This window comes from Cucurbita moschata, unplaced genomic scaffold (assembly GCF_002738365.1).
Source record: "Cucurbita moschata cultivar Rifu unplaced genomic scaffold, Cmos_1.0 Cmo_Scf00022, whole genome shotgun sequence".
In the NCBI taxonomy this organism is placed as follows: Eukaryota; Viridiplantae; Streptophyta; class Magnoliopsida; order Cucurbitales; family Cucurbitaceae; genus Cucurbita; species Cucurbita moschata.
Window position 1 is genome coordinate 2,812,287 of NW_019268538.1, and position 10,996 is coordinate 2,823,282.

Genomic DNA, 10,996 nt, shown 5'->3' on the forward strand with positions numbered 1-10,996 from the left:
AAAAAAAAAAAAAAAAAAAAAAAAAAAAAAAAAAAAAAAAAAAAAAAAAAAAAAAAAAAAAAGTAACCTACAAGAAAATTAGGGACATAAATCACGTTAGTTAAGTTAACCGTATCGTATTGTGTGGAATGCTCATTTACTATAAACAAGAAAACATTTTTGTGGGATGTAGCTAGTTTCTGTTGTTTTAATATCTGCTATGGTTCATGAATTCTTGAAATTGATGGAAGTTTCAAATGCCATTCTGTTTGAGTGTTGAATCCCACATAGTATGATTCTCATGGCGGCGTTCACTTCATTTGTGGATTAGTTGATGTTTCGATTGTCGAAAATGGAGACTTGTGCACAGTCATGCTATTTTATCTATAGGTCTTACATTTGAAGGTAGATATTGTGAGATCCACATCGGTTGAGGAGGAGAACGAAACATTCTTTATAATAGTGTGAAAACTTCTTCCTAGGAGACGCATTTTAAAAACTTTGAGAGGAAGCCCGAAAGAGAAAGTCCAAAATGGACAATATCTGCTAGCGGTGGACTTGGGTTGTTAGCAATATATCATGTTTTTCTGCCGTTGTCATTGTAAATATTTTGCACTCATTGTCTTTACTCTAGAATTTTTCACAATTGCTATAGAAGTTTACTAGTTTACAAAGATTATGCCTTATGATACATCTCAAAAGCATACTTTTCTTTACATATTGGATAGTTTGAGAGCTAGAAAAGTACGGGGAAAGTTCACTAATTTTGTGTTTGAATTATAATGCAGCATGACGGAACAACCCTTCAGGCCTCGTGAGAAACTTATTGAAAGGCAAAAATATTTCCAGAGCATCCACAAGCACACGTATCTTAAAGGGCCAATGGATAAAATCACCTCCGTTGCCATTCCAATTGCTCTTGCAGCTTCATCACTGTATCTCATCGTAAGTTTACCTTATTCTTGTCTATCTTAAAGAATGTTGATTAATCATCTAACATATCGATCTCGCTCGTGTCTTTCGCACAGGGACGAGGAATTTATAACATGTCGCATGGCATTGGAAAGAAAGAATGAGGTCAAAGTCTTTGCATCTTGATTTCAAACAGTTTTATACTCTGGGACTCGTGAATTTTGTTATTGAACTAGTTTTCGTTCAATAAATGTCTAGTTCCTGATTCGTTTACCAGTAGAAAACTGGATAGATGCCCAGTTTTCCTACTTTGTTGCTTGATATTGAACTGTTTGTCCCAATTCTTCTTTAATGAGAATGTGACTCAGGATATGTATTGAGATTCTGGAAATGAAATGATGTTCCAGCTTACAATTTCCTAACCCAAATTGAACAAATCTATGAAGATCAACTTGGAAAGCTCCATTAGAATGATTCTAAGCAGGTCTTATTGGTTAATCTTTTTTTTTTTGCCAGGTTTGGTTCGTTTTTGGCTGACTTGCCTTCTCGATTACTAAAATGATATGATAATAGCTATTGAAAAATTATGAAATTATTAGTAGCTGATCATGAACACATAAAGTTTTAGTATCCGGTTTGTTTTTTTTTTTTTATTGGATTATTGAGAACAGGTGCTTTTTAATTGATTTTATTAACATAAATGGTTTTATTTTTTAAAACTATGGAATGGTATAAAGTTTTTATACAACTTTTTGTCATTAGATATTTTTGTTTTTCAATTTAGATTAACGAAGGTTAAAAATTACTATTAAAAAATGAAATATGAGTTGTATGTAGCCTAGTTAGTACTAATCGAATTATATAAAAGACCTGTGTACACGGGTTATTTATATCTTTTAAAATTAATCATTCAATTTAAACATGGATGGATAATATATATATATATATATATATATATATTATAACTAAAATTATAGATTTAATCTTCCATTTCACATTTATTGACTTAAAATTTCATATTTTAAAATATTAAATTAATTATTTCCCATAAATTAGCATGTAATAAAAATATTGTTTTTCTTATAAGGCGTGAACCTCAAACTTAAAAATTGGACCTCGTTATGTCTCTCTGGTGTATCAGGTTGGGCCCATATCTAGGTCCAGTAAGAGAATCTTAGGCCCACAGAAAGAAACAAAAAGCTGGCCAATACTGCTTTCCCCTCGCACTGCAGACCCCCGCCAAGTCGTAGTCTATCATTCGCCTCCAACAGCGGCTGTTTTCGGAACAACGATTTCTCGTCTTCCCTGAATCCTCATCCAAATTCAAGTGAGTTTCAATCCATTCACCTATTTCTTTAGGATTTAGATACCAGGGATCCTTCTTTGATAAACTGATCTAGGATGGGAGTTGTAATGCTTTAATCATTTATTTTTTTCTGCTTATTCTGCTTCGCGAATGTTGTTGTGCTCGATGTAATCCTAATTCAAATGATTTTCCCCCTTAACTTTTTTTTTTTTTTTCATCTGCCTTGGGATTTTTAAGTTTTTACCTTCGTGTGCGATGTTCGGGGATTTAGATTTATGTGACACTATCGATTGAAATGCGCTATAACTTCCATAATTTACCGTTGAATCATCGATCTCGAAACGGAGAAAAGTTGATGGAATCGATTTTTTTGGTTTTTTCGTGTAGTTCTCATTTTTGTTGCCTATTTTGTGGAAATTAGTACATTTTTCGTTCATCAGTCGGTGGAGATGAGAGATTGCCTTTTCCTTTCAACTAGGGTTAGTCTAACAGAAACTGCTGGGAATTAGTTTTGAATTTCCTGGCTCATTATCGTATATGGGATTTATTAAATTAGTGAAGCAGATGACAATATGTGTAAGAATGGAGATTGATATCATTCTCGCTAGTTATGTATTGATAAGCGACACATATAAAATGTTTCAGTCGGGCTTAGTGTTGATAAAGATACATGAGAAAGTTTAGATATGATTTGAGATCATGTCATAGTTTTTGAATTTTGATATTTTCTGTAATTCATGAATACTTGGAATCAAGCTTTAAAATACAACCAGAAAACTGTAGTAAAAGGGTTGGTTGAACTCATTAAGTAACCCACTACCAACGCCCAAAGCCACCACCGTTTGGACTTTGTAGTGGAATTGGAGCTTGAGTTGAGGCTTACGCCTTTCAAGCCAAGGCCTCAAAGTGCAAGTACAAAGGCTTTTACACTCTACGTTCAGAGGCGTTAGCCTCTTTTTGATGTGTCGTGCTGGAGGTAAGCTCTATTTGGGCCAGAGCATTGATTCCCCATAACGAATAGACTAGCTCGAGATCTCAATTGCCTATCATGTGCTCGAAAAGGTCCCACAGTTCCTACTTAGATTGATTATATTCTTTGTATTGAACATAAAATGAACTTCCATATATGAATATATCATAGGGCGAAGCTGATGTACACCTTAAACGATTTATACCTTGCTTGGAATTGCGAGATGTTCCAAGCGACATTCTGTTATACTTTTAAGTCCCATATTGAGTGATTTTCTCTGTTGTTTGCATCATTTGTTGACTAATTGCTGTTTGAACCTTTGAAAATGAAGAATTGAGCAGTGGGTTCTGATCTATTTGATCCATGGAGTAGTGGGTTCTGATCTAAGCAGTACTTATGGGAACTCCATTGTTTCGCAGGATGTCTGAAGAACCATTTAGGCCACGTGAGAAACTTATTGAAAAGCAAAAATATTTCCAGAGCATCCACAAACACACGTATCTTAAGGGGCCAATGGATAAGGTGACCTCTGTTGCCATTCCACTTGCTTTGGCAGCTTCATCGTTGTATCTTATAGTAAGTTTATTTGTCTCTACACTGCTTGAGGAGATTATTTTTGTTTTCCATTGTGAATAAATTAGTACTGTTTCATGCAGGGACGGGGAATTTATAACATGTCACACGGGATTGGAAAGAAGGAATGATTTCAAAGATCCATCTTAATCTTTATCTAATAATTGCTTAGTTGCAGACTTGGTTACCAATTGGTTTGAATATCAATCTCAGATTCCTTGTTGTGCGTGTGGGATGGTTTGTCTCAGATTATCGTTTTTCCCCCTTTTTAGAAATTGTTTGGTTGAGTTTGCTTTCCAGTTTCCAGTGATCTGATTATTAAGGAGTGAGCAGCATATCCATAATAACTGTTTCTTTGTTCTTTATATAGTAGTTCAAATGTTCGTTAAAGTGATAGGTTCTAGGAAATTTGAATCTATACAAGATTATCCATTGAACGCAGATTTTATAGAGCGGATGAGATATTGAATGAGATATTATGGGTTGGAAAATAAAACACGAACATGTTTAAGAGTATTTTTGAACTGAATTGATATGGGAAACTTAGAAGAAATATCTCGCTAATTCCTGTTTCTTGATGAGAAGTCTACACCACAAATATGGATCTAAATACTGAATTTCAAACAAATTAAGATTAAATTAGAAATTAAATTTGATGCAGCATAGTATTGTATTTATGTATATATTAAGCAATATCTTGTAATTAAATGAGATTGCTTATTTGTTGTTTTAATAAATATTTTGAAGCTCTGTTATGAATAAATAAATAATTTCTAAAGATTGTCTGCAAGTAAAATTAGTTCATTCTGAAACCATAAAATCTTGAATTAGATTTTGATGTTCATTGGTATGGGGAATATACTGAGAGGCACAGGTCAAGACAGATGGGAACATTTAATTTAAGTCATCATTTTCTCCACAGATTCTAGAGATAAGCAGAAAAATACATTTTCCACAGAAAAATAAAGGGAATGGACAAGAGGATGCTCCCATGGAAAGAGCTACAAAATTGGAAAAATGAAAGGAGATTTGTTTGGCATGTGAATATGTGAATGTGAATCAAAAGTCATGTGCAAAAGCAGAGCCACCAACACACTGGCCCCAAATAACTTTTACCCTATTACCTTTGCATTGGATCCACCACAATCTATGAGGTTTTTATCATTAAAATACCACCAACTCTAGCCAATACAATGTTTTTTTTTTTTTTTTTTAGATACCCATGAGTGCATAGTAGCTTGCACGTGCCTTAGATAGGCTAACCTGCGATATCTCAACTCTTTAAGATATATGCCTTCACTCAAAAGGTTAAAGATTCAAATTCCAATATCTACCTCTACATGTCAAACTTAATAAAAGTAATTAAGGAGATAGGAAAGACTCGATCATAAGAAATCTTATAGCCTAATAGTGTACTATGTAGAGATGTGTCTTTTGCGTCTTGATTGACTCAAAAGATAGGCATACGATATTTTTGTACTAATGGTTTTGATAAAGAATGATTATGCTAGAAAGAAAGATAGGTCGAGTGTACACGGTATCCAAAATGCAACTAAAAGACCATACCAATAACTTGAGTATAGACGAGTAGGGGTGTAGTTCAGTAAATTTTATTTTCTGAACAATGAATTAATTTGAGTTTTAAATTATAGTCATGTGATCCTGGAACAGTTTGATCATATCAAACAATGAGTGGATGAGTCGGTTTGGACAGGGTATAAGCAGAGGCATGTTACGGCTGATCTTGTTGTCTTAGTGTCACTCTACTGCTACAAGGTAGCCATGTGATTTTCCTAGAAGAGTGGTTTCATTTCCACCATGAACAATCATATCGAACAGATAGGCAGGCAGATTATACATGGAACCCAAAATCAATTTGGACGAAGAAAGAAAAAGGATATACTCGTGAAAAATAGATCCAAACAGGTGGAGGTGGAAGTTGTGGGTCTAAGTCCTATATGATGGTGTGCCTTTTTCAGATATTGAGCAAGAGATGCTGTCGAGGAAGATAGGGGACAACAATGCTTTCAAGTATTTGAGTCAGCATTGAAAAGAAATGACACGTGAGCTCTGTCGGTGCACGTAAATAGTGACATCCAATCTAACGAAATGTCTTGATGTGTTTTCTTTTATGTATATATAAAGAGAGAAGGGCCTCTGAGTTCAAGGGTGGAGCAGCCATGGAAGGAGAGTTCAAGCACTTGGTGCTCGTGAAGTTTAAGGAAGGAGCGGCGGTGGGAGAGATTCTCAAAGGCATGGAGAACCTCGTCACCGAAATCGAAGCTGTCAAATCCTTTGAATGGTAATCCTCGCCCCTCTTGTTAAAATATTAAAAAGGCATTGGTTCTTCAGTTTTGTTGGATGTCTTTTAGCAGGGTGTGAACCCGAGAGAGGAGCTGAGTCTAAAGAGGGGCCAGTGGCGCCTCTAAGTTCGTCTTAGATATTAGGGAGTAAAACATTGTCCTTCCCCATAAAACTTTCTACCTCCACCCTCGTTGGAACCAAGATTTAAGTATTACTTCTTTTCTTTACTGGTTTCGTAGCTGGATTAAGATATTTTTATGGTAGGGATGGACATTCTTAGGACATGATGTTGAATGTTTAATTAGTTAAAGTTTTATGCAATTTTGTGATAATTATTTAAATTTAGTTTAAAGGGTATGTTAAAAATCAATAAAAGGGTAAACATGATTTCATCATATAATTTATCATGAAACGAAGAGAAAGATGAATGTTTCAAGGTGAAAACAGGGGGCAGGAGATGGAAGGACCAGAGATGCTTACACAGGGATTCACACATGCCTTCTTGATGACATTCGAGAACAAGGAAGCTCACTCTGCGTTTACTGCGCATCCCAAGCATGTTGAGTTCTCTGCAACTTTCTCGGCAGCCATTGAAAAGATTGTGCTTCTTGATTTTCCAGCTATTCGTGCCAAGCCACCTCCATCCGCTTGAATATCAACCAATACCTCTTTGTGCTGGACATGTAAAACCCGTTAATGATTATATTTATAACGGTACTACTCTTGGTTTTCCGAAGAAGTGAACCCTTTTCTTTTCGTAATTAAAATTTACTGCATTAGGGTTAGATGATGTGTACCGTTGGATCCATGTTTTGTGATTGGAATTCGTGGAACCGCTGCACAACACGAGCAGAACTGTCAGTCTCTTCCCGCTGATGAACTTGAAAGCCATCTTTTTCCTGTTAAAATAAATCGCTGCAATTTTCGCACGTAAAATTGTCGAAACTTGTTTAAATCCACACGTTCTAATTGTATAAGTATCACAGTATTCACTGATCAGCTTTTGTATAGGACTTACCAATTTATCGCCTTGTTAGGAGATCAGTGGACCCAAGAAGCTATCTCCATTAGATGCAAATGGCAAGAACCCTGTGGTTCAAGAAGATGGCCCAACTAGACAAAATAACTGTTAGAAGATCCATGGCGCAAGTAATTAACCCAGCTCAATCATTTTCTATAATTACTGACGTTTAAATAACCAATTCAAAACCCACAACATAAATACAATGCAAATAAAAATATCAAAATATACAATTCAACTAATAAAACAACGAACTTGATTACAGATGGTTCACTCTCTCTCCTCTTCAACGCCTCCTTGTGATAGCCTCAAGATTCTCATTCAAACCTAGGTTTTCTTGCACGTGGCAATTTCAACAATCAACATTCGGGCGAATTTAAGTATTGAGCTCCTCGCCAATAGATGTTGAGTTCCTTCAAGTGTTTTCTGTCCATTCACCTACACCAATTTTTTACTTCAAATGCAAATTTTATTCACTGTTAAAAGAAAAAAGAATGAGATTATATATACTTACTTCTATTAATGAAAAAGATAATGAATTTTTAAAATTAAACTTCGCCAATAATAGGAAGAGAACAGAAATAAAATAAGATCGTTATAAAACAATCTCTAGTTTATAGAAAGGGTGGTAGGATATTGATGCATTCAAAAGGTAACAAGGAATGACAGCTATGTGTCCCACCTCTGTTCTCTTTTCTTTGAATCAGAGAGTATTTTATTTTTAACATACCATACTAGTGAACTTTAGATTTTCAAGAGTAGAACTACGTTTACCATTAAAACTCTTCATCATCCACGGTTGGTCTAGTAATAGGAATTGACCATCTCCCCAGATGAGCAGTGTAATTTATGCATCGGACAACCCCTCGACTGTTAGACCCATCAGGGAAGTCAATCACACTAATGCTTCCAGCATCCAGATGGAATGATCCAATCCAATCTTTTGTCAGATTTAGGCACCGCCCCACCAATCCGAGAAGAATAGCAGGATGACCAACCACAACAATAACCTTCTCTGGCTCCTTTTCATCAGCCATCTCATTCAACAGAGACTTCCAGGCTTCACCACTCTGATTCCACACTTCCGTAATCATCACATCGTCCAATTTGTTTAACCAACCAGGTTCAAAGACAGTCATGTTACCTACATCCTATGGAACAAAAAGCAGAGTCTCAGAATGGAAATTCAAGTATTGGATCAAAAAGTATAGTTATTAGTTCCATATTCATCCAAACCTAAGGTAGAATTCCCCCACCGGGATAAACCCGAACGAGATAACTGAAAAATTAAAGGAAATTGGGCTTTTCAACAAAATTTTTAAATAAACAACTTCTTTTTATATATTTATATATTTGATGAGGAATGATTTGAACCTCTAACCTCTTGTCAAAAAAACATGTCAATTATCATTGAGCTATATTTACGTCGGTGTAAATAAACAACTTATTCATCTACTTATACTATGGTAAATATGCAACTTTTTCATCAACCTGATTGTGAAATGGATTACAACCATAAAGATATTACTTCTAGTCTAAAAATTTCATGGCCAGATATCTTGCCTGCTTGAAATGATCAAGAATATTGTCTACATCAAGTTTATTCGTCTGCTTCATCTCCACATAGCGAGGCACACAATCAGCACCCAAGCAATCTGCAGCTTCTTGTACCTAGAACAAATGAGCGGCGTCTTTAAAGAAATGATTTTTTGACCCTCAAGAGAATTTAGTTGAAATGCTTTTCTTTGTATCTTTTTGACACAGGTCTGCGTGAGCGATTGAAAGCGGTAGAATAAAATCAATTGATGGTGATTAGTCAACCTTTGCCTTATTCCATGATGCTCATGTATGCAAGAGTCCCACTGTTTTTAAATTGTCAGGTGATAAGACACGTTAACCAAGATTTCAAAATTAAACTAAAGAATTCTTGAAGGTTGAAAAGGCCAAGAAGAAGACGAGTATATGAAGACAATCGAAGAAGAAGAAGAAGAGTATATGAAGACAATCGTGCCACAGTAATTACTAATCAATTACTTCAGGACTTGTTATATGGTGCTCGTAATGTATACTTCAGCTTAATCCAACGAAAAATATTCTTGAAGGATGCTGAACGGTGAGGAGACAACTAAACTCCATTTTCAATAAGATGGATAATTTTTTCTGGAAAAAGAATATGCCAAGAAAGGCCTAAAAAGAATAGGTTTCCATAATCTAGTAAGAGGTACGGGACGACAAGGGAGAATGTCTTCAACCGTACAACAAATGTGGGAATAAGGATTTGAACCTCAAGGTGTAGACGTCTTAATCGTTGAACTATGCGAAGTACTATTTTTTCATCAATTTGTTCCGTTCTTCTATCTAAAAGGTCTTGCAGCATTCTGTTCGGATTTCTAATATAATGTTAAATATGTCATAGTGTCTGATGTGGCATTAATTTCACACTCTCTAGACCCTCGAAGGAAAATGACGAGAGAAAGAAAAGGGAAAAAATTAGTAAAGTGTGTGATTCACAAACCATGAAAGATAACATAAAAGGAACGACGAAAGAAAATGTAATCATACACTGGATATTGTTGCAGCCGTCTCTACACAAGCTTTCTTGGGACTGCTAATTATAGCGCTCACTTTTAGATCAAGAAGGAGTTCTGCAACTTTCTGGGACTGATGCATCCATAAAATACAATTATATGAATTCGAAACCTATCTGGTGAAATGGGATGGATGCTCTACCTGTATAGTTCCAAGCATGTTCATTGGCTTGTCATCCAGGAAGGAAGAACTGGCCTGCAAGGTTGCAACAGCAAAAACAGAGAGAATATTCCGAATTGAATTTCAAATTTTCAGTTCTAGAAGTTAGCTACCAAACCACAAAAGTTCTTTGAGTTCATTAGGCGAGCATGATATGAGGTGAAAAGTAAAATACACGATGCCATCAATTTCGTGCCATACCTCATTAGTCTCGGAAACTCCATGGCAAACAAGTACGATCCTTTTTGCTGCTTTTCTGCCTCCAGAACTACCGGAAGCAACAGGTGAGTTTGGAGTCTGCGGCAATGAAAAGATCATGGCCTCTAATCTTATTAAATAAGTTAACATTTTACTGAACTGATGAACAAGAATGCAGACAACAGCTATTGCACGGTGAAGATGTTACCAGACAGGTATGAATCAATATTTTCTTTCCAGAATAAAATTAAGCAATTTGAACTCGGTCAATATAGTCGTAAGCAGAGGAATGCCACACAAAACAAATATAGTTCATCGTGAAGGAATATTTAAGTGAGTTAAACACGAAGACAGAGAAAAGAATAAGAAAATGGTGACAGGGAAGATAGCACGTGCTGAACATATAAATTAGAAAGGATGGGGGAAGGTACAAAGTTTATCATTTTTTTCTAAAATATATAACTGATATACCTGATTTAGACGGTTTAAACAAATGATTGGAGATCCACCCTCAACTTGTGGAGTGAAATCAAGAACACTAACACCACAGTTGCTCTGAAGTAAAACCCTGAAGTACTCAGCTCCTAATCCTGATTTAAGTAGCAGTTACACTAAACACATTCAAGTCGTTAATGCAAAAGGAAATCATAACTTAAAAAATGATACAATACCAAGAGCTGTAGCAACAAGAGCCTGGTTGACAGCATTGTGAGCAACCACGAGGATAGACCTGCTCTCATGGGCTAGAATTCTGTCCCAACAATTTCGAGCACGTGCCCACAACTCTCTCACTGGATAGTGCCCATCAATGTTGAAATTTGCCGCATCTACCTGCCATTGACGATAAGCGGCACCGAATCTTTCCTTCCCTTCGTGCTTGAGTAGACCCTAAATCCACCCAAGCGCCAACCACAGCAATCGTGACAAGAATGAGGAGAATGTCAATAAGATTACCTATCAATTTAATCTAATCAACGCCCCCCCC

At 35.9% G+C, this 10,996-nt stretch overlaps 4 protein-coding genes across 5 annotated transcripts in view; 3 read left to right on the forward strand and 1 right to left on the reverse strand.

The window, feature by feature from the left end:
- Positions 1–1,307, forward strand: part of LOC111459140 — a 3,112-nt gene extending 1,805 nt beyond the window's left edge. For both annotated transcript variants that reach the window (XM_023101907.1, XM_023101906.1), the window contains exons 2-3: positions 768–924; positions 1,008–1,307. In XM_023101907.1, the coding sequence (XP_022957675.1) occupies positions 769–924; positions 1,008–1,055 (204 nt within the window). In that variant the 5' untranslated portion in view covers position 768 and the 3' untranslated portion in view covers positions 1,056–1,307. The remainder of the gene's footprint in view (positions 1–767; positions 925–1,007) is intronic.
- An 802-nt stretch (positions 1,308–2,109) lies between these two features.
- Positions 2,110–4,084, forward strand: LOC111459482. The gene is made up of 3 exons (XM_023102410.1): positions 2,110–2,218; positions 3,587–3,743; positions 3,824–4,084. Exons 2-3 carry the CDS (start codon positions 3,588–3,590, stop codon positions 3,869–3,871), a joined length of 204 nt encoding a protein of 67 aa, XP_022958178.1. The 5' UTR covers positions 2,110–2,218; position 3,587; the 3' UTR covers positions 3,872–4,084.
- Positions 4,085–5,866: 1,782 nt separating this feature from the next.
- LOC111459481 (stress-response A/B barrel domain-containing protein At5g22580-like) lies at positions 5,867–6,952 on the forward strand. The gene is made up of 2 exons (XM_023102409.1): positions 5,867–6,042; positions 6,492–6,952. Exons 1-2 carry the CDS (start codon positions 5,921–5,923, stop codon positions 6,694–6,696), a joined length of 327 nt encoding a protein of 108 aa, XP_022958177.1. The 5' UTR covers positions 5,867–5,920; the 3' UTR covers positions 6,697–6,952.
- A 233-nt stretch (positions 6,953–7,185) lies between these two features.
- LOC111459480 (probable 2-carboxy-D-arabinitol-1-phosphatase) overlaps positions 7,186–10,996 on the reverse strand; it is a 10,076-nt gene continuing 6,265 nt past the window's right edge. The window contains exons 3-10 of the mRNA XM_023102408.1: positions 10,683–10,899; positions 10,483–10,601; positions 10,015–10,110; positions 9,796–9,849; positions 9,628–9,726; positions 8,629–8,736; positions 7,840–8,216; positions 7,186–7,503 (exon numbers count right to left, since the gene is read on the reverse strand). Coding sequence (XP_022958176.1) covers positions 7,842–8,216; positions 8,629–8,736; positions 9,628–9,726; positions 9,796–9,849; positions 10,015–10,110; positions 10,483–10,601; positions 10,683–10,899 — 1,068 coding nt within the window. The 3' untranslated portion in view covers positions 7,186–7,503; positions 7,840–7,841. The remainder of the gene's footprint in view (positions 7,504–7,839; positions 8,217–8,628; positions 8,737–9,627; positions 9,727–9,795; positions 9,850–10,014; positions 10,111–10,482; positions 10,602–10,682; positions 10,900–10,996) is intronic.

Coding starts and splice junctions, on each gene's coding strand:
- LOC111459482 (XM_023102410.1), top strand. CDS start 3,588: ATGTCTGAAGAACCATTTAGGCCACGTGAGAAACTTATTGAAAAGCAA. Junction 3,744..3,823: donor CTTCATCGTTGTATCTTATA/GTAAGTTTATTT, acceptor TGTTTCATGCAG/GGACGGGGAATTTATAACAT.
- LOC111459481 (XM_023102409.1), top strand. CDS start 5,921: ATGGAAGGAGAGTTCAAGCACTTGGTGCTCGTGAAGTTTAAGGAAGGA. Junction 6,043..6,491: donor GCTGTCAAATCCTTTGAATG/GTAATCCTCGCC, acceptor AGGTGAAAACAG/GGGGCAGGAGATGGAAGGAC.